Source organism: Ahaetulla prasina, chromosome 2, assembly GCF_028640845.1.
Source record: "Ahaetulla prasina isolate Xishuangbanna chromosome 2, ASM2864084v1, whole genome shotgun sequence".
In the NCBI taxonomy this organism is placed as follows: domain Eukaryota; kingdom Metazoa; phylum Chordata; class Lepidosauria; order Squamata; family Colubridae; genus Ahaetulla; species Ahaetulla prasina.
In genome coordinates, this window is record NC_080540.1 from 74,901,391 (window position 1) to 74,923,973 (window position 22,583).

Here is a 22,583-nt window from a genome sequence, read left to right on the forward strand (position 1 = left end):
CTGGACTCCTGCCCTTTGACAGCCAGGAAATCAGCAGGTGAAACTTTTCTTGTTGCCTTGAATGCTGGAGAAAATATTGTTGATTAAATTTCCACTTGTCACCGATACTGTGTTCACAGAAGACCTGCAAAGGGGCAAAGATGCATCTCGAGAACATGTAATTAATTCAAAATAACCAGCACATCTTAGTTACGTTTTGATTCGTGGTAAAATAAATCAAAGACTCAAATTCATCGATCATAGAAATTATAAGAACAAATATTTCTAGATAAGCTTTAAAGATCAAGGTTAACCTTCTGTTGCATAACAGGGGTTTCCACAATTCTGGACTCTACGACTTTTGTGCCCATAGCATGCTACACCATGATTATGATTTGTTAAATAAAGAATTATTGCTGAGACACGTGAAGCCACATACTGTAACTACAATGAATGGCTCTATCTTGTGATCATGGACCTTGATCTGTGACATTGTGATTTTTCTAATTTTTTTTCCAGCAACACAGTAGAGGGATCTATGGATTTTTTGCCTTAGCAAAAAATAGCAATAAGACTTGTACACCAATTCACAGTGATTTACAGACCTCTGTTAAGCGGTTTACAGAGTCAGCATATTGCCCTGAACAACCCTGGGTCCTCATTTTACCAACCTCGGAAGGCTGGAAGGCTGAGTCAACCTTGAGCCGGTGAGAATCGAACTGCTGAACTGCTGGCAGTCAGCAGAAGTAATACACAATACTGCATTCTAACCACTGTGCCCCCAAGGCTCTTAGTACCAAGATGGGCAGCTTTTAAACAAAATGCTTGCCACAAACAGTGGTTTAAGCTTAAAATATTCAGCAAAAATCCAGATGGCCATTAGATGGTATTGAAAGGATATCAGACATTCTAATTCTTCACTGCTATCCCGGTGATCAATCAGATATTTGCAGCCTAGATATACTGACCCTAATAGTTACTCAGTTCAGAGCAGACACAGATGTGCTTTCAGTCCATGCCAAATGCCAAAACACATAAGCCGAGAGTGTACACCTGGTTGCAGATCCAGTCCTTGTACTAGTCAGGTTGTCCTAGTGTTGTCGAAACATTTCTCTGTGTTGAAAAGACTAGAATGGATACTCTTACAGCCCTTGGCAGTCACCTGCACAGATTGCCATTGGTCCCAAGCTAGCTTCCCCTTTAGCTCCAGCAAAATAATTCATTATGGCAGCATTCCCATTCTCAGTAGCAGCAAGAACCCAGCAATAGTGACTAGTGGATGGAAAGGGGAACATGTAGGCATACATATCAAGGGTGGGTTCTACTTACCTTTACTACCGGTTCACATCGTCCCCACGCTCACTTGCTCCACTCGCAAGCACACGCGCGCGCACTTCTGCGCCTGCACAGAAGAGTTTTGCTGACATTTGGGTCAGTGAGCGGAGCCTCCCACTAGTTTTACTACCGGTTCTATAGAACCGGTCCGAACCAGGGGCAACCCACCATTGATACGTATCCAACATTCTAGTCCAGGGGTATCCAAACTTGGCAACTTTTAAGACTTGTGGACTTCAACTCCCAGAATTCCTCAGCCAGCAAAGCTGGAAGTTGAAGTCCACAAGTCTTAAAGTTGCCAAGTTTGGACACCCGTGTTTCTAGTCCCTTTCAGAGCTAGCCACTTAATGTGGTATGCAAAAAAAAAGTTTAAGGAAACAACCGCTTCATGCATTGCATTTTGTTCTTTAAACTTCTCATCTCTCTCTTTTTCAGGAACTCCACAACTCTATATAACCACAACTTTTTCCATCTTCCCCTTTCTCTTAACCTAGTCAATTCTTCCTCCATGTATTTATTTTAATGATAATAAAGTATTAAACGTGGATGCAGCCCGTCTATCAATGACTCTGGGCAGCTCACAACAACGAAACAAGAAAAAGATCAAATCAGTAGAACATTAAAGATGTAGAAGATGGCAAATGTAATGAAGTGAGGGTCTCATTTTCCCCTCGCCAAAGGCCTGGGTGAAGAGATAGGTCTTCACGGCTCTTCTAAGCAACAGTGGACTGGAGTCTATCAGACCTCAAGGGGAAACTTGTTCCAGAGGGCAGGCACTGCTATGGAGAAAGCACACTTCCAGGATCCTGATAAATGACATTGTTCAATCAAAGGAACCTGGAGGGCACCAGCCCTGTAGGATAGAATCAGCCAGGCAGATGTCATGGGAGGCAAGCAGTCCCTTAAGTATTTATCTAATTTGTATAGCTTTCCATCTCACAAGCAGGTGACCCTGGGCAGGGTACAACAAAGCTAAAACAACAAGTATTTAAAATAATTATCATTCACAAATGTAAAGCATTAGCAAACTACGAAGGCAGCTAAAACAAGATTAATAGATGAAGGGATGTTAATAGTAAAGGTTCCACCTCATTTGTTTATCCGTCCCTTGATATCCTCAGGCCTACCAGCATAACCAAGTCTTAAGGACCTTCAGAAGTCTAGAAGTGATGAGAAGTGATCACTTTAGGGAGGGATGTAAAATTCCACATGTGGGAGCCACAGCCAAAAAAAAAAAGGCCAGTGGCCTAGGACCCAACAAATGTAGCTGCCCTTTCTGTTGTATTTGGCGGCACGGATGGATGAAAATTGGGGTGAAGCTGTCCCTCAAATAAGGTGGTCCCAGGTCATGTAGGGCTTTAAAGCTCAAGCGTCTTGAATTGGACCCAGAAACAAGCTCTTGCTGCAGAGGTGTAATATGTGCTATACATTATATAACTGCTCGCAGTGCTGTATTTTGCAACAGCTGAACTTTTTCAAATACTTTTCAAGAGAGCCGGTGTAAAGTGAATTGGAATAGTCCAACCAGGCAGTCATCAGGGCAAAAATGACTGAGTGGGGCCCCTTGATCCAGGACTGGTACAACTGGTGCACAATATGAAGTCGTTCAAAAGCTCGCCATGACTGCCGCTTGCTCCTTGAGCAGGACTCATGAGTCTAAAAAGACCTCCAAGTTGCACACAGTCGGTTGGAGGAAAGGCAACCTCATCCAGTACCAAAGCAATAACAATAGCAATAGCACTTAGACTTATGTACTGCTCCACAGGGCTTTACAGCAATATCTGAGAGGTTTATAACGTCAGCATATTGCCCCAACAATCTGGGTCCTCATCATACCAACTTCGGAAGGATGGAAGACTGAGTCAGCCTTAAAGCAGTCAGGATTGAACTCGCTGTGGGCAGATTCAGCCTACACTACTGCAGTCTAACCACTGCATCATCACAGCTCCTGGTGGAATAGAACCCAAAGCCACTCAATCTTGCCAGAGTTCATTTGATGTATGTTGTTTCCAATCCAAACCTTCATAGCCCCGAGACACCAGGATAGCCCCAGACCAGCAGGATATCCATAGCATTGCTTAATTCACCAGGGACCAAGATACACAACTGATTATCATCAGCATATACTTCACAATACTTCATCCCATGTCAACAGATATCTTCACTCAGTGGGCTCATGTAGATGTGGAATAGAGGAGGGGAAAGTAACCTCTGTGACATATCACATAACAGGGGCCAAGGGTAGGACTGTCTCTTCCCCAATCACCACCAACTGGAACTGACCCCCATAGAAAGGAACTTAACCAGCACAACTGTGTACTGCCCACTCACAATCCTCTAAATCAATCCAGGAGGACCATAATCAATAGTATCAAAAGCTGCTAAGAAATCAAGTAAGCCAAAGATAGACCGCCACCACTGTCTTGCCATTGCAGAGATCATCCAAAAGTGCTGATTTTGTTCCATAACCAATCTGAAATCTGAAGGAAAGGGCCGAGATAATCTGATGCATCTAGGAACTGCTGAAGGGGTTACACAACCACCTTCTTAATCATCTTCCCCCAAGGAAAAGTTGATTACTAGGCAAAAGTCTAGTATTGCGTGATCCAGCAATTGCTTCTTGAGGAGGAAGCACATGAAGCCTCCTTAAGAGATAAAGGAACAATCCACCTTACTCAAAAATTAATCACTGCTAGGACCCACTCACACAATACCCCCTGTTGACTTTCATGAGCCACGAAGGGCATGGATCTAAAGAGCAGGTGATTGCGGCCACCGTTCTAAGGGTCTTGTCCACTTCCTTAGGTCCAACAAATTCAAAACATTCTAAGATAACCAGGTTAAGACTACCCTAGGTATCTTCTGAAGACCAGCATTCAACTGTGAGGAAATCCAAGTAATTTTGTCCAACAGATCCTGAGCAAATTCTTCCACCAGTCCCTACAAAAGGTTTCTTTGCACCCTTTTACTCAAGAGGGCTGATATCACCCAAAACAGGTCTGTGGGATGGCAATCTGCACACACAACATGGGCATTATCACTTCACTGTCTTTGCTGCTAGAAGCCAGGCCTCTTGCCATTGGCAACTGATGTTCTAAATCAAGTTTGTCCTTAGTTGAACACCAATTTTGTTCTTGACATCTCCCATTTCATCTCCCTCAGCTCATCCATAAATCATGAGGAATGAAAACATTTGCAAAAGGGAGATGTCACATAGGCATGATCCAATCCAACACCTCAATCAACCTTGTATTCCAAACAGCAATAAAAACTTCAGAAGGACCATTTAGTAAAGGAATAGGAATCACTCGCAGCTAACCTCTGAAACCCCTCTGGATTGCAAGTGGTTGACCAATCTAATGGATCCAGCCTCCCTGCAGTCGATTGCAGCTTCAGAGAATCCCATAGTAAATAGGACGTGATCTGACCATGACAAAGGGGACACTAATAGCTCTATCAGCGAAAGATCACAGACCCATTGACTGCTCTGACAGGAACACCAGATCTGGTGTGTGACCACTGTCCCATGATGCCCTTTGCCATAATGGTAGCCATGGACTCCTGAGCTACCTCAGATTTCATTCCCAGGGAAGGCAGATTGAAGTCCCCCAAGGCCATAAATCCAGAGAACTCCACCACCAACCAGGAGGTGGACTCAAGGAGCTCAGGCAGTCAGCAGCAGCTGGAAGCCAGGGCTTCTGAAAGTCTGCTATCCAGGTATCAGGGCTAAGATCAAAGAGCAGGAATGCAAACCTGATATAAAACACTGGTCGAATATTCTCTGTGAGTGGCCCATTTCTCGTCTCCTGCCATATTTCTTTCTCCCCTAACCTGTACCAGGTTATATACCATATAGGGCTTTATAGGTAACAACCAACATCTCAAATCACACTCTGAAACAAACCAGCAACAGTACAGTTTGTGCAGCAGAAATGTTATACAGACACATGAACATGCCAATTACTGCTGATGCTGCCACATTTTGGACCTGTAAGCTGACTAGGGCATGCCTGAGGAGTGACCCTTCCATCTATGAAAGAATGCAGCTGGTGTACCAGGTGGAAATGTGCAAAAATCTTCCTGGCTACAGCTAACACCAGCTGCAGATCCAAGGAGATCTCCCCAACCTTGGACAACAAATTGTTACCTCATCAAGTAAGCAAGGTCTAAGATGGAATATTCTCAGATCTGGGTAAGTCAAACACCCACAGCCATTCTGTCTCGGTAGGATTGAGAAGACATATTTCTCCCCATCCAAACTCATGTGGCCTCCAGGCCCTGGGTTTTGACAGCCTCATTGGCTGGCCCAGAGTCAAAAGATATAATTGGGTATCATCATATGTCAGTTCAGCCACTCTGACTTATTAAGCAAATCATGGCTAAAGATAATTGCAGCTCAGCATGAGGAATGAACCTTTTCAAACTGGAGGAGTGGACATAGAACCCTCTATATATGTGTTTCTATGACAAAAAATATATATTTCATAAGGATTTGCTTCAAATGCAATAATATGAGATTAAGTCCCGAGGAAGCACTATAGAGAAACTGTCGTGTCCCATTCCTCCGCTGACGGCCGGGTCAGGGAAATCCGAATCAGGCATGCCTCTGCAGCTCTGCCAAAGTCCTAGCAAAGTTCTCAAGGCAGGCAGGAGACCAGGAAGTGACTTCAGCAATATTAGGTAGACTTTGCCTGACTCAGAGAATGCCAGAAAGCAGATCCTTTATATAGGCCATGGGGTGTGGCTGCATGACTCAACACTTATCCAGGCCTGCCCCTCCCATCCTTCTGTTGACGCCGCCTATCAATTCTCCTGAAGCGAGGGTCGCTCCAGGCTGCAGCTGTTGGTAATTGACCTTCCTCAGGCTCACATGCTGTGGGGGAGGGGTCTAGTTGCTCCGTTTGCCTGGGCATGGAGTCAGGGCTGGGGGCTGGAAGCACTTCTTCTTCCTCGGCCTGTCTGGGCAGGGTGCCAGGGCTGGGGCCTGGAGGCATGCCAGGACATTCCTCAGCGTCCGGAAGGAGATAAGAAGGGCCTGGCTGCGGGGAAAGCGAACGAGACACAACAGAAACCTTTGTGGGTACAGCTTGCTTCCATGCATCTTTCCCACATGGAAAGACAGCAGAGCTCTGCAGTGCCATTGGGGTAGCATAGAAATCCTGTAAAATAAGCACATATATTATTAACTCCGGAATTTTCAGTAATATTAGTCTTGGGGAACGTACGTCAGACTTCCTTTGATTTGATCTCTTTGCTTTTCTGCTTAAATAAACTAACCCGGTGAAAGCCAGGCACCCCTTTCATAAAACCACTTTTGCTGGTCAAAACTAAATGTTTGAATCAATATAAATCGGGGAGGTACAACCTATGCAGCTCCCAGAAACAGCAGAAGCAGGAAGAGCCTTCCTCCCCAGATGCCTCCAAATTATAATTCTAAAGAAAAGTTAAAAAGGGTAAGAGTTCTGAACTACATCAAGAATGATCTTATTTACTATGTGTTAATTCATGTTAATTACATGTGATTCATTTAATCACATTTACTCTTCATTTTAACACCAGCTGACTGGTTTTGGAAAGTCGTAGCTGGCAAGCCACTTAACACTTTTCCTGAAATTGTGCTCTCCTGTTACAAATGACTCCAAGTGAAATGGCCTAGATTAGTTTGCCACACATACGTATGAGTGTAGTAGCAGAAGATAAAGCATTTCTTTCCTACACAGGGTGGCAAACTAGGGCTACAATTGCATCCATGAGAGTTGGTGATGCCACTGTGAAGGGAATGATGGCAGGCCAATAGAAAATATTTGTAACTCAGGGTTGAACTGTGGGGTCCTTGATACTCTCTGAGCTTGGTTGGTTTTTTGTTTTTGCAAACATTTCGATATCCAACTAAGTAACACAGGGGTGTCAAACTCACATCGTCATGGTGGCATCACATGACGTATCGTGACTTTCCCCCCCTTCGCAAAACCAGGCATGGGCGTGGCCAGCGTGTGATGCATCCGGCCCGCGGGCTGCGAGTTAGACAGTCCTGAAGTAACATCATCAGTACTGAATCGTCTTCAGGAAAACAACTAAGCTCAGAGAGAACCTCTGGTGGCGCAACAGGCTAATGCAGCCTATTATTAACAGCAACTGCCTGCAATATTGCAGGTTCAAGTCTCACCAGGCCCAAGGTTGACTCAGCCTTCCATCCTTTATAAGGTAGGTAAAATGAGGACCCAGATTGTTGGGGGGCAATAAGTTGACTTTGTATATAGTATACAAATGGATGAAGACTATTGCTTGACATAGTGTAAGCCGCCCTGAGTCTTCAGAGAAGGGCGGGATATAAATGCAAAAAAAAACCCAAAAACCAAGGACCCCCCCACAATGATGGCAATCAATTGCAATTCAAATGGCACATTCATACTATGAGACCCAATTCCTGACTAAAACATGATAAATGAGGAAAATACTATTAAAATCTAGATGCCATGCAATAAACAACATTGACACAATGCCCGTTACCCTGACAAAAGGGCTAAGACTGCAAAAACAATGGGGATCAAGGAATTCTGGGAGTTGCAATTCCAGCAGATAGAGAAGGTCATGCTGCAGAAGGCTTCCTTACTTTCCTTTCATTGGAGATTCTGACCGCGCATATGAGATCTTGCATGGTCCAATATTGTGACTCCTGTGGGGTCCTTGGTGCACTCTAGCTGTTGTTTTCTTGCAGACATTTCATTACCCAGCTAGTTAACATCATCAGTGCTAGCTAATATCTGATGATATTTCCTAGTTGGGTAATGAAATATCCGGAAGAAAACCACCAAGCTCAGAGACCCCTCATTACAATCCTGAGATACAGATGTTTTCCTTTATTAGTACAAATATTTTCTTTTATTGGTTGTGACTCTTGCCATTCATCTTTTGTTATCAGTAATTGACTCATTCCCCTGGATGTGCCTCTATAAAAGAGGATTCTCAATAAAAGAGCTTTAAGGAAAGAAAGAAAGCTTTTCTTTCTCTACGCTGCAAAAAAACATATGCTATAATAAATCACTTTTAAAAGTACCTGTTGGATGTTTTTATTATCACGTAGTCTTTTTTTTCCCTTTAGTTTCTTCTTTCTTCTACCCAAATCTGAGCTATTCATCTGGAATTGAGAGAGGAAGTGTCCTGCTCTTAGCTCATTAGCAAAGGTTCTCACAATTTGCCAACATTTCCTTACCTCACAGAAAGGAGAAACTAGTGAGAAATAATACATTGAAACAACATGTTGAGCTTTCTTTGTTTTAAAATACCTGGGAGAAAGAGAGAATATGTATTTCCAATAATAAATGTATTTTCTATTATCATTATCATTATCAATAAATAATAAATAATAAATGTACTTTATATTATCATTCCAAGGCTTGAATTAGAGCAGGGAAGAAGAAGAAGGACATTTGTCACTTTGCATTGTAAATAAGGCTTCAGGGAGAGAAAGAGGAAATGTGGCTATCATCAAGGGACCTGCTACCCAGTCCCTATAAATCCAAGGTGCTATTTCTGTACTGAACAGGGAATACCCTTCCAGATAATTAAACATTAAAGGGAAGAATGGCCCACATGCTTTTGGGAGGTACCCTTCAAAGGGCATATAAAGGATTTTCTCATTGAACATTTTACTGTGGTAGCTGGATCAAACTAAGAGAGAGAAGAAAACATCTCTTGCAGGATTTTTTTAAAAAATGCCCCCAGCATCCTATTTCCATATCCTTTGTAGGTTTTCTTTGTGGTAGCCCCGCACTTCCCCAAGCAATTCTGTTTTGAACTGAGATAAAGCAGAAGCACTCTCCCCATTTCCAATCCACTCTTGAATGACTTTGGAGAAAGAAGAAACAACTTTTCCTCCTGTGCTTTCCAACACTAAAAGGCCATAGGAGAGGATCTTTCACCACTCCTACAACTGCAGTTTGCAACAGGGGAGAAATGTAAAATTTGTTACTACGGGTTCTGTGGGCGTGGCTTGGTGGGGGAGTAATGTGACTGGGTGGGCGTGGCCAACATTTTTTTTACTTTTAAAAGCATTTTTTCTACAACCTCTTCAGCCGAAGAGGTTGTAGAAAAAATGCTTTTAAAAGGCTCCTCTGACGATCCCAGCTGAGTTGCCTGATTGTCAGAGGCTTTTCTTTTCTTTTAAAAGCATTTTTTTTGCCTTTAAAAGAAAAAAAAAGCCTCTGATAATCTGGCAACTCAGCTTGGATCATCAGAGGAGCCTTTTAAAAGCCTTTTTTGGCCGAAGAGGTTTTAAAAACCTCTGACAATCCCAGCTGAGCCTCGCAATCATCAGAGGCTTTTTTTTTACTTTTAAAAGCATTTTTTCAGCCAAAGAAAAAATGCTTTTAAAAGTAAAAAAAACCCTTCTAATGATCGTCCTGCTCAGTTGAGCATGGGGGAAGGCAGGGATTTTTGCCATTGGTTCTCTGAACCACCACCTGCCATCGCTACTGGATCACGTGATCCAGTCCAAACTGGGAGCATTTCACCCCTGGTTTGCAACCATTTTGTTATTTTGATGGAGACTGCCAGAGCTCCTTTTTCAGATCTTTGGACTTCTCCAAGTACAATTCTTCTGCAGCCAACCACTGCAATCACAGTGATATTAAATAAGAGACAGAACTCTACTGGTCCTGACAGAACACCCACTGTGTATGATAGCAACCTGGGTTTATTCCCTGCCCTCTCCAGATTAAAAGAATCTGCTCTCTTAGACAAGCAGATGACAGTAGAGTTGCCAATGGAAACTCTAAGAAAGGGAGAGAATCTGACCTAGTATAGACAATCCTAAATCTAGGACTGAGCCTATTTCTTAAATACAGATAGTCCTTGACTTATGGCCATAATGGAGTCCAAAGTTTCTGTTGCTAAGCAAGAGACGTTAAATGAGTTTTGCCCCATTTTTCTTGCCACAGTTGTTAAGCAAATCACTGCAGTTGTTAAGTTAGTAACCCAGTTGTTAAGTGAATCTGGCTTAATTGACTTGGCTTGCGAGAAGGTCGGAAAAGGGGATCAATCACATGTCCCCGGGACACTGCACCCATCATAAATATGAACCAGTTGCCAAGCATCTGAATTTTGAACATGTGACCATGGGGATGCGGCAACGGTTGTAAGAGTGAAAAATGGTCATAAATCACTTTTTTTCAATGCCGTAACCTTGAAAGGTCTCTAAATGAATGGCTGTAAGTCGAGGACTACCTATATCCTCCATAGTTCTTTATATTCGTTATGCATTTCTATGACCAAGGGAGTAAAATATTTCGGTCACAGACAGAGAAAGTAAAGAGGCAGTCCTATGATCCTTGGCTTATAAATGGACCACCAAGCTGGGTATGAAGGATACAAGCACAGAAAAAACTGCAGAAGGAATAGCAAGATAAACCCTAGTCCTGATCTGATGTCCTTCCATATTTTTCGTCCTGCTTCTAAGCAGCACCAACTGTGCTGATCTGCTGTTCAAATCTACTTCTTCTAAGTACTGGGAGATATATTAACTCCTTTTATTCTCATCTAAATTCATCTCACGAGCAGAAAAAGAACCACAATGGAATCAGATCTGAGCCAATGATGAGCAATTGGCATGCCATCGCTGATGCCCTGGCAAGGATGTCCATCCCTTTAAGACATCAAAGGGTGCATCAAATAGGTCATCACAGTTTAAATGAGTTTCAGTGATGCAGCTGGAGGTTCCCATTAGAGTCACAATTCTACATTCACATCAGCATGATACTCAAAAGTCTGCTTTTGCACAGCTCACTCTTCCAATACAAAGCTCCTTCAGAGACAGAAAAATCAAAAAGAACTGCTCAAAAATCTCTCCAACTTTTGCTTATACTGTATTAACAAAGAATTGTTAAGATGCACATAATTGTTAATAGAAAGATTTTTTAAAGTATTATATTCTGTGCAAACAGTGGTTTGTTGCTACCGGTTCGCTCTGGATCGGGAGAACTGGTAGCGGCAGTGGCTCCGCCCACCCGCCCGGACATCTCTGCACATGCGCAGAAGCGTCGGACGAGCACATGAGCACCCACGAGCGAAACGGTAGCGGCCGAAATTGAAACTCACTACTGTGTGCAAGCTTTTATTTTAGGTAAACTTCTTAACTTCTTACCACAGTAGTCAGCCTATAGCTATATCTTATGCAGATTTCTTGGCATATGCCCTTGAAAAAGTGAAACTCAGTAAATATAAGCAGGAACCAAATAATGCCCTGATTGAACTCTCCATCTTGATCTCACCATTTTTTTGTCACATCAAACCAATCAAGGGTGTATTTTCCAGTGCCGGCTCAAAGGTATATGTTGCCCCTAGGCCACATTGAGTGATGGCTCCATTCCTACTGATGCAAAGATTTGCATTTTTAAAATGAATGGGAAGGAGGAATTCTCTTGTCTTAAAGCTAGCCCTGGTGCTTTCTTTTCAGATTAACACCAATTCGTTTGGAATGCCTTTTGGCACAGAGAGAATGCACCATCTTAACCTACTCTTTTGAGCCATTTCATCACTCCCAACTTTGTGTCTATCTTAACTGTATTTTTCCAGATGCACTAAGACAGAAATTCAGAATTAGAGCTGCTTGGCTCTCTTTTGAGCCTTACTGAAGATCCAAGATCTACAATATGATCCCTCCCTTCTTCTCTGCCTTTCCAAGACCTTGAAAAGTGGCATTTACCACCTGTCACCCATACAGCTCTAAGATTAGTAATAGTTGTCTATTTGAAATAACCAATATGATAATCAAAGGGATACAATCTTCTTTTGCAGTATGAAGATTTCTGCCTCCTCTCTTCATTCATAGAGGAAGTGGAAAATTTTGGATATACAGTAGGATGAAAGTTTGGATTTGTGAAACGGTTTCTCGAAAGAAATGGAATTAATTCTCAAGGGATCTTTTTTCAAGGTTGCCTTATTTTACTTTTCTTTAGGATTAGTCCTGAATGGGGAGAGGAGGGGGAATAAAATTGACACAGAACTTTTGTGCAGTTTGAAAAGTTCAAGAACCACCACAAGTGTAAAGGATTCTGCTTTTTATTATAAACCTCTGTATTAGAACTTTTTCCAAGTTATTATTGCACCGGAAACAGACAGTAGTTCTTATAAGCTGAATGTGATTCAGAGAACATGATCTTAGTCTTCTTCTGAATTCTTCCCAAGATCTGAATGTTCTCTCTACAGCACCAAATTATGGAAAATTACCACTTTACCTTTCTCCTTCAACTATGGGAGCAAGAATAGTTGTTTTATCTGTGACATTGACCATAACCGTTTCCAACAAGTCTGTCTTCTCCCCTTCATCATACTAAAGAAGTCAAAGCAGTTCTATCGCTGTATTTTTGGGGACTGGAAAATTCTGTTCTACAGCATTGGGGCACGTATTATTTTCTTAAGGACAAAGCGACTTTGCCTTAAGTATACAAACCAAGCAAGCTCTGCATTATAAAACTAAATCTGCCCATTACACTATGTGTATAGGAAGAAAGACCACTCTTGGTGCTGACTTGGGGTTAATTGTATTTTAGGAAAGCACTTTGGAGGGTTTTCTGACACCCTCCTCCCCCGCACATATAATATTTTCCTGGAGTCTCTGCAAGTATTGTTAAGGTGTCAGGTCTCTGCACACAGCTATCATAATGAGTTCAGTGCAATTGCTTATTAGTACGACTGATACTTCTGAGTCATCACTTATACTCTTGCTAGCCACTGGGAAGAGAGAGGATGCTGACAACTCATGTAGTACATTTCCTTTTACACTTAAGAGAAAGCCATTGCTCAGCTGACAATCCTTCTCATAAGGAAAGCTTGCTCAGTATTTTCAGTGCAGAAGAAGATAAATGCAAAGCCAGAAGAAAAGAAATTAGGGAAAGGACCAAAAAACACAGCACAGCATTCTGTCTTCAATTGGTTTCTTCTGGGATTTGTCCTGGGATTCTGAATCCCAAAGCAGTTTGGTCCAAAGTGTTTCTAGGGCTGGAATTAACATAGCTGGAATGGTTATCAAATGTGCAACTAGTCCTCTGAAGGAACTGCAGGAAATTCTCGTGGATAGAGCCTTCTGGGCTGGAGATACAAAAGTCCTGGTTCAGAGGCTTACTGAGGCAGTGTCGTCCCATCTTGGCCAGCTCTTCCCTGATTTGACGGTTTAGCAATCCATAGAAGAAAGGGTTGATCGCAAAGGAAGAATACGCAAGCCAGGTCACAACTATTTCAATGGAATCAGGGACCGAAGGGGCAGAGTGGAAGGAGCAGTGGAGGTGGAAGGAGAAAAACGGAAGCCAGCAGCAGAGAAACTGGCCTACAATCAGCACCAAGGTCAGGGCTGCTTTATTCCCACCAAAAAAGCGTTCAGGAGACAGCCTGTGAGGCACATTCCTGGTAGTGATGATGGTGACTTGACTGTGGATGGACTCTGACCTTTGTCTGGGTGCAGCTGTCCAGGAAGGGACAGGAATATGCTGCAAGGATGCAATGCGGGCCACTTTGTAGATGCTACCATATACTGCAAAGATAATTAAACTGGGCAATATGAAGCAGAGAAGGCTGAAGATTATCACAAAAATCTTCTTGTGGGCTCCAGGGCTCCAGTTAACGGTACATTTACTGGCACTGCTTGCACCATTGTCTTGGGGCCAGCCAACTAATGCCAGGGCAGCAACCAGCATAGACTTAATCCAAATGAACACCACCCCAGTAACAGCCAGCCCAGTTGTCATTTTAACTTCGTATCTCATAGGGTGGACAATGTAGTAGTATCGTTCAATGCTGATAACGGAGATGGTGAGGATGGAAGCACTGATGAAACAAACATTCAAGAAGATCAGTGTTTGGCACTCAGCGATGCTGTACAAAATTCTGTTGAAGCACGTGGAACTGGAGATGATCCCCAGTGGCATGATGAAAATTGCTGACAACAGATCTACCAGGCAGAGATGGCAGACAAAGATGAATTTCCTCAGGAGGGGCGTTTTGAGAATGACGACCATAACTGCTGTGTTGGCAACCAGAGCTATGACACTCAGCATAACCATGAAGAAAACGCCAATGGCCTCCTGGAACTGGGATACCCCAAAAGCATCAAGTCCATGAGTAGAGTTAATCCTAGTTCTGTTTACCATCATTCCGAGGAAGTCTATTTCTAGGCAGCCTGGCCTTTAACAAGAAATGCTGGGGGGATGCCTAGGTTGCATGTCAATATGGCTGTGTCTTTTTCTGGTATCTTTCGATTCCTGTAGAAGAAATTGAAAAAACAAAAGCATTAACAGAATAATGAGTGGGATAGAAAGAAATGAAATTTCATTGCCTTCAGTGAGATATTTTGATTGCATCCCATAAAGGCTCTAATAGGCTACAGATTGGGATGCTGTACAAACATCTTTGAAGCAGGTTATGGAAATTACTGTAGAGGTAAACAGATACAGTCTTGAAAGAGGAATTCAACAATCCTTGTCTAAGCAACATCTTAACTTGGATAGACAGGAAGGGGTAAGGAAAAACTTCAAGGTTGCCCTACCTTGATTCTCTTTAGTACAGGGGTCTCCAACCCTGGTCCCTTTAAGACTTTTGGACTTCAACTCCCAGAGTCCCTCAGCCAGCAAAGCTGGCTGAGGAACTCTGGGAGTTGAAGTCCTCAAGTCTTAAAAGGACCAAGATTGGAGACCCCTGCTTTAGTATAAAAGCGGAGGGTAAAAACTTCATCTGGCTTTCAAGATTCTGTTATTATATTCTACCGGTATAATAACCAAATTCTAATATTTCATCCAGAGTCTGTTTCCTAACCTAGTTAGCTTGAAAGGCTGAACTACTTCTATAGTCTTGCTAAGAAAACCACACCTATCCATATGATACAAAGACTAATTTTATACTACATATTAGGCTGCAGAGTATATAGTTCAGGGGTCTCCAACCTTGGTCCCTTTAAGACTTGTGGACTCTGGGAGTTGAAGTCCTCAAGTCTTAAAGGGACCAAGGTTGAGACCTATAGTTAGTGATTTAGTCTGTTGTGAGAAACCAGTTCATTGTGAGTAATTTATGTGACTTGACTTAACCATGTTAAATATGAATTTCCTCAGGAGGGGCGTTTTGAGAATGACGACCATAACTGCTGTGTTGGCAACCAGAGCTATGACACTCAGCATAACCATGAAGAAAACGCCAATGGCCTCCTGGAACTGGGATACCCCAAAAGCATCAAGTCCATGAGTAGAGTTAATCCTAGTTCTGTTTACCATCATTCCGAGGAAGTCTATTTCTAGGCAGCCTGGCCTTTAACAAGAAATGCTGGGGGGATGCCTAGGTTGCATGTCAATATGGCTGTGTCTTTTTCTGGTATCTTTCGATTCCTGTAGAAGAAATTGAAAAAACAAAAGCATTAACAGAATAATGAGTGGGATAGAAAGAAATGAAATTTCATTGCCTTCAGTGAGATATTTTGATTGCATCCCATAAAGGCTCTAATAGGCTACAGATTGGGATGCTGTACAAACATCTTTGAAGCAGGTTATGGAAATTACTGTAGAGGTAAACAGATACAGTCTTGAAAGAGGAATTCAACAATCCTTGTCTAAGCAACATCTTAACTTGGATAGACAGGAAGGGGTAAGGAAAAACTTCAAGGTTGCCCTACCTTGATTCTCTTTAGTACAGGGGTCTCCAACCCTGGTCCCTTTAAGACTTTTGGACTTCAACTCCCAGAGTCCCTCAGCCAGCAAGGCTGGCTGAGGAACTCTGGGAGTTGAAGTCCACAAGTCTTAAAAGGACCAAGATTGGAGACCCCTGCTTTAGTATAAAAGCGGAGGGTAAAAACTTCATCTGGCTTTCAAGATTCTGTTATTATATTCTACCGGTATAATAACCAAATTCTAATATTTCATCCAGAGTCTGTTTCCTAACCTAGTTAGCTTGAAAGGCTGAACTACTTCTATAGTCTTGCTAAGAAAACCACACCTATCCATATGATACAAAGACTAATTTTATACTACATATTAGGCTGCAGAGTATATAGTTCAGGGGTCTCCAACCTTGGTCCCTTTAAGACTTGTGGACTCTGGGAGTTGAAGTCCTCAAGTCTTAAAGGGACCAAGGTTGGAGACCCCTGGTATAGTTAGTGATTTAGTCTGTTGTGAGAAACCAGTTCATTGTGAGTAATTTATGTGACTTGACTTAACCATGTTAAATATGATTTATTTAGATTTTGCATTCTAGCAACTTCGGTTGGATGACCTCAAACATAGAAAACAGTAAGCTCATGCTTACATAAACAGTTCTCCTTTAGGAAGTTAGCTAATGGAGGTAGTTAGAAAATATGGATTATAGATTTCTGTTAGGGTCCAACAATTTCCCTCTATTATTGAAGCACTAGACTATTTGTTATTCTAATTAGTACACCAGCTGTGACTTTCTCCTTCCACCTCAATGATAATTGAGGCAATTAAAATGGATCCTTTCAGACAGTTACTATGTAATAAGACTCACGGCTGCTGAGATGTCCTACTCATTGTGTTCAATAGTTTATTCTCAGTTTACTATTCAGTTTGCTATTCGCTCAGTCTTCAGTTAGTTGTATGTAGCTTGACATTCTGAAATAGTATGGAGAACTGTACAGCAAATGTAATTGCATTTTATTTATAAGCTGTGCAACAGTTTATCTGATTTTAAAAACAAGGTTATAGCCTACATGACTAAATAAAAAACCAGCCTGTAGAAAATATCTAATGAATTTCAAAATCCATCTGTAATTTTTTTTCAGGAGTTCAAAGTTGATTTTCAGCTCTCTGTCCCTTCTCATAAAAGGGTCACATAAAACACTATTAGCGAAGTAGTGGGTGGCCCCCAAGCCTAATTTTTATAACAGTTCTGTTGTAATTACAAAAAATAATAATAATAAATCCAACTGATTTCCTACACTAACAAGCATAGGCATTGGTTTTGTGTTTTAGACCAGTAAGCGTAAACACAAAGCTGCAATGAATAAGAAAGTTCATTTCAACCAAAGAAATTTCTGAAGCTGCTATAATTCCCCAATTAGCTCCATTGTGGTACTAATTTTTACACTGATCTTTTAACTAGTGCTAAAAAACTGATTACATATATGCGTGAAATGAACTGTCATAGCGCTATAATACTATTGTGATAGCTTTAAAAACGATGGGAAAAAGCACTTGGAAATGACAATGGCAGAAGAAGGAATGGTTTCTAAGATTCATTTTTAAATACAAACTCCATAGTGACTCTGTGATGACCTGTGAGAGACTTACCAAGCCATCTATTGCTGCCCACATCAAAATCTTGCCTTTTACAAAACTAGAAATACTACTCCACTTGAGGCAGCGTCATTGCTCATTTGGGGGTGGGGGGGAAGTGGGGGGGAAGCAGGGGGGGAAGAGACACAACCCAGATTTTGCATGGCGATATTTGGTAGACATGTGCTAAAAAAGAAGGAATGGTGTATTGAGGCACATCTGGAAATACAAAGTTCAGGTATGTTTAAAAGAGTACAACCTTCCTTGTGTCCGAATAGCATGGCCCTAGAAGATAACAAAGGGGACGCGGTGGCTCAGGGGCTAGGACGTTGAGCTTGTCGATCGAAAGGTCGGCAGCTCAGCGGTTCGAATCCCTAGTGCTGCCGTGTAACGGGGTGAGCTCCTGTTACTTGTCCCAGTTTCTGCCAACCTAGCAGTTTCGAAAGTAGGTAAAAATGCAAGTAGAAAAAATAGGGACCACCTTGGTGGGAAGGTAACAGCGTTCTGTGCGCCTTTGGCGTTGAGTCATGCTGGCCACATGACCACGGAGATGTCTTCGGACAGTGCCGGCTCTTCGGCTTTGAAATGGAGATGAGACCGCCCCCTAGAGTTGGCAACGACTAGCACGTATGTGCGAGGGGAACCTTTACCTTTACTTTAGAAGATAACACCGTGTGCCAGAGGGGGAGAGCTGATGTGGCTGCACCAGTCTCAAGTGGTTAGATAAGGCTAAACCCACTCCCAGGGGTCAACAGTCAGTACCCTTGGTAAAATTGCTGTATGCTGTTGGCTACTTCGGGTGGTGGTGGCATTACAGGGGTGAAATGATCCCAGTTTGGACTGGATCAGCTGATCTGTCAGCAATGGCGGCGGGTGGTTTGGAGAACCGGTAGCAAAAATCCCTGCCCCCACCACCCATGCCCAGCTGAGCCACGCGATCATCAGAACCTTTTTTTTTAAACTTTTAAAAGCATTTTTTTACAACCTATTTGGCTGAATAGGTTGTAAAAAATGCTTTTAAAAGGTTAAAAAAAGGCTCTGACGATCACAGCAAAGCCGCGTGATAATCAGAGCCTTTTTTTACTTTTAAAAGCATTTTTTCTACAACCTCTTCCGCAGAAAAGGTTATTTAAAAAATGCTTTTAAAAGGCTCTGATGATCCCAGCTGTGTTGCCTGATCGTCAGAGGCTTATTTCTTTACTTTTAAAAGCATTTTTTCTATAACCTCTTTGGCCGAAGAGATTGTAAAAAAAATGCTTTTAAAGGTAAAAAAAAAAAGATTGCGCACCACAGCTGATCACTCCACCACGCGCTGTTCTACTTACCGCATGCCTCCTTTTGGCGTGCACTATGTGCTTGCTCCTCGCATTTGGTGCATGGTGCGCACTGCGTATGCACATGTGCACGCATGCGCAGCCAGCAAACTAGTAGTAAACCGGTTCAGATTTCATCACTGAGGTATTACATCATAACTGGAATAGTTAAGAAAGGCTCCAAGCTGTTTCAAGTATGGGTGGGGTCAAGATGAATTTGGCATCATGAGGACATGATAGAAAGACATCATTACCCAGGCAGGTCCAAGTTATAAACTGAATAAATAAATAAATGGTAAGCACGAAAAGGGAAAGACCCATTGTCTATGAAAGTTTGTGCTTTTTATGCTAATACTTTGATCTGAACTAATTCGGTGCTTGTAATGTCAAAAAGAGACTTCATCCTAATTTTTACAAGTTTCCTCTTGAAAGGAAAGGAAGAGAAAGGACAGAGTCTGCATTATGAAGTCATTGCTTGCACAGGGATAGATGTTGTGCCAAGAATACTGCTTGCAGTTATTCACTGCTGCTTTCATTTCCGTTAAGAGATCAGAAGGGAATTTCCTGATAAACCTTATCAAGTTCATCAGCAAGAAACAGGCTACAATGATTATCTCCAATACCGCTATCTCCTGGAAATATATTGCTAGTTAGTTGTTATGAGTTTTATCTCCTGGACTGAGAATTTACTTGTTAGACTTATTCTGCTTCTCTTCCCAGAGTTCAAGTAAGTGTTCATAGCAAAGTGTTCTCATTCAATTTTTCATACAACAATCAGCCTGTTAGATAAAAGATATTGACTGGTTCAAATCACTTAATGAGCTTAATGAGGAGAGGATTAACTTAAACCTGTGTCTTCCCAATTCCCCAATAATCTTCATTTGTTTTCCTTCTTGAAACTATTCTCCTTTTACTGTCATTTTGTTCACCCAAAGTTCTACTCTTCACATTACCAAAAATTCTGTGTCCCATATTCAGAATCTCTCGTCATTTATATTGATATTGATTGGTTCCTGATTGCTTATTTGTACCCTATGGCTTTCATTAAGTGTTGTACCTTAGAATTCTTAATGATCTGTTCTTTTATGTACACTGAGAGTATATGACCAAGACAGATTCCTTGTGTGTCCAAACACACTTGGCCAATAAAGAATTCTATTCTATTCTATTCTATTCTATTCTATTCTATTCTATTCTATTCTATTCTATTCTATTCTATTCTATTCTATCATCCTTATAGCTTTCAGTAACACTCTCAATCTTTCATCCTAATACTGATCATGCTTTTAGATTTACCTTCATTTTTTTATCATTTGCATGGGTGAATAGACTTAAACTTTGTCACAGCCATGGGAGTGTCTGTTTTTTCTTTCATTCATTTCACTTGTTAATTCATGCTTTTTACCATTTACTCCTCTTCTATCCCAAGGCCAATCTTCCATGCACCATGTCAGATCATAGACATCTAGTACTTCTTCTGCCTTTGATCAGTCAAGGCTTCTTCCTAACACTTTTTATTATGATAGGGAAGGTGTTTATTGTGACAGGGAAGCTACAAGACACAGTTATATCCATTTCTTTTCTAACAGTAAGGAGTGTCAGTATCAGTTTTGATGCATTTAAGTCAAGATCTTGAAGGAGGAGTTAAGAATTAATACAACCTAAGAAGAAAGAATGAAATTCAACAGTGAAAAAAGTAAGGTTCTACATTTAGGCCAAAAAAACAAAATGCACCAGTACCGTATATGTGGTACCTTGCTCAATAGTAGTACCTGTGAGAGGGATCTTGGAGTCCTAGTGGATAACCATTTAGATATGAGCCAGCAGTGTGCAGCAGCTGTTAAAAAAGCCAACACAGTTCTGGGCTGCATAAACAGAGGGATAGAATCAAGATCACGTGAAGTGTTAGTACCACTTTATAATGCCTTGGTAAGGCCACACTTGGAATATTGCATCCAGTTTTGGTCGCCACGATGTAAAAAAGATGTTGAGACTCTAGAAAGAGTGCAGAGAAGAGCAACAAAGATGATTAGGGGACTGGAGGATAAAACATATGAAGAACGGTTGCAGGAACTGGGTATGTCTAGTTTAACGACAGGACTAGGGGAGACATGATAGCTGTGTTCCAATATCTCAGGGGCTGCCACAAAGAAGAGGGAGTCGGGCTGTTCTCCAAAGCACCTGAGGGTAGAACAAGAAGCAATGGGTGGAAACTGATCAAAGAAAGAAGCAACTTAGAACTAAGGAGAAATTTCCTGACAGTTAGAACAATTAATAAGTGGAACGACTTGCCTTCAGAAGTTGTGAATGCTCCAACACTGGAAATTTTTAAGAAAATGTTGGATAACCATCTGACTGAGATGGTGTAGGGTTTCCTGCCTGGGCAGGGGGTTGGACTAGAAGGCCTCCAAGGTCCCTTCCAACTCTGATGTTATGTTATTTATTTATTTATTTTATTTATTTATTCAAATTTATATACCGCCCTATCTCCCGAAGGACTCAGGGCGGTGTACAGGCATTTAAAAGACATATAAATACAATATAAAACAATTAAAAAACTGATTCTAACAAGCCCGTAAATTTAGAATTAAAATATCAAATAAAACCCAATTTAAAACCAATAATTTAAAATCTAGCTCAGCCCTGCACAATTAAATAAATACGTTTTAAGCCCGCGGAAGGTCCGAGGTCGGAAAGCTGACGAAGTCCGGGGTAGTTCATTCCAGAGGTGGGGGCCCCCACAGAAGGCCCTTCCTGGGCGTGCGCCAGACGACATTGCCGCGCCGGCGGCACCCTGAGAGACCCTCTCTGTGAGAGCGCACGGGTCGGTGAGAGATATTCGGTAGCAGTAGGCGGTCCCGTAAGTAGCCCGGCCCAATGCCATGGAGCGCTTTAAAGGTGGTTACCAAAACCTTGAAGCGCACCCGGGAAGCCACAGGTAGCCAGTGCAGCCTCGCAGGATGGGTGTTATCACGGAGCCACGAGGGCTCCATCTATCACCAGCGCAGCCGCATTCTGGACTAACTGTAGCCTCGGATGCCCTTCAAGGGGAGCCCCATGTAGAGAGCATTGCAGTAATCCAGGCGAGGCGTCACGAGTGCGTGGTGACCGTGCATAGGGCATCCCGGTCCAGAAAGGCGCAACTGGCGTACCAGGCGAACCTGGTAGAACGCTCTCCTGGAGCGGCCATCAAATGGTCTTCTAGAGACAGCCGTTCATCCAGGAGGGCGCCTAAGTTGCGGACCCTTTCCATCGGGGCCAATGACTCGCCACCGATGGTCAGCCGGATTTAGCTGACTGTATCGGGATGCCGGCATCCACAGCCACTCTGTCTTGGAGGATTGAGCTTGAGCCTATTTCTCCCCATCCAGACCCGTCGGCCTCCAGGCACCGGGACAGCACTTGATAACCGTTGGGGTGGTCGGTGTGAAAAATACAGCTGGGTGTCATCCGCATACAGCTGGTACTTCACACCGAAACCACTGATGATCTCACCCAGCGGCTTCATGTAGATGTTAAACAGAAGGGGCGAGAGGATCGACCCCTGCGGCCCCCCACCAGTGGGGCGCCCCCGGGGCGGCCTCTGCCCCCGTCAACACCGACTGCGACGGTCGGAGATAGGAGAGAACCACCGATAAGCGGTGCCTCCACTCCCAATCCTCCAACCGGCGCAGCAGGATACCATGGTCGA

At 42.5% G+C, this 22,583-nt stretch overlaps 2 protein-coding genes across 9 annotated transcripts in view; one reads left to right on the forward strand and one right to left on the reverse strand.

Annotated features, from left to right (window-relative positions):
• The window catches only part of PCBP4 (poly(rC) binding protein 4), a 59,218-nt gene extending 50,848 nt beyond the window's left edge, over positions 1 to 8,370 (forward strand). For 5 of the 8 annotated variants that reach the window (XM_058167324.1, XM_058167322.1, XM_058167321.1 and 2 more), the window contains 2 exons: positions 1 to 37; positions 499 to 8,370. In XM_058167324.1, coding sequence (XP_058023307.1) covers positions 1 to 37; positions 499 to 535 — 74 coding nt within the window. In that variant the 3' untranslated portion in view covers positions 536 to 8,370. The other 3 variants (XR_009153258.1, XM_058167323.1, XM_058167326.1) reach the window with 3 other exon arrangements.
• A 4,000-nt stretch (positions 8,371 to 12,370) lies between these two features.
• GPR62 (G protein-coupled receptor 62) lies at positions 12,371 to 14,545 on the reverse strand. Its single transcript, XM_058169873.1, has one exon. The coding sequence runs from the start codon at positions 14,457 to 14,459 to the stop codon at positions 13,239 to 13,241; it is 1,221 nt and encodes a 406-aa protein (XP_058025856.1). The 5' UTR covers positions 14,460 to 14,545; the 3' UTR covers positions 12,371 to 13,238.
• Between the last annotated feature and the right edge of the window lie 8,038 nt (positions 14,546 to 22,583).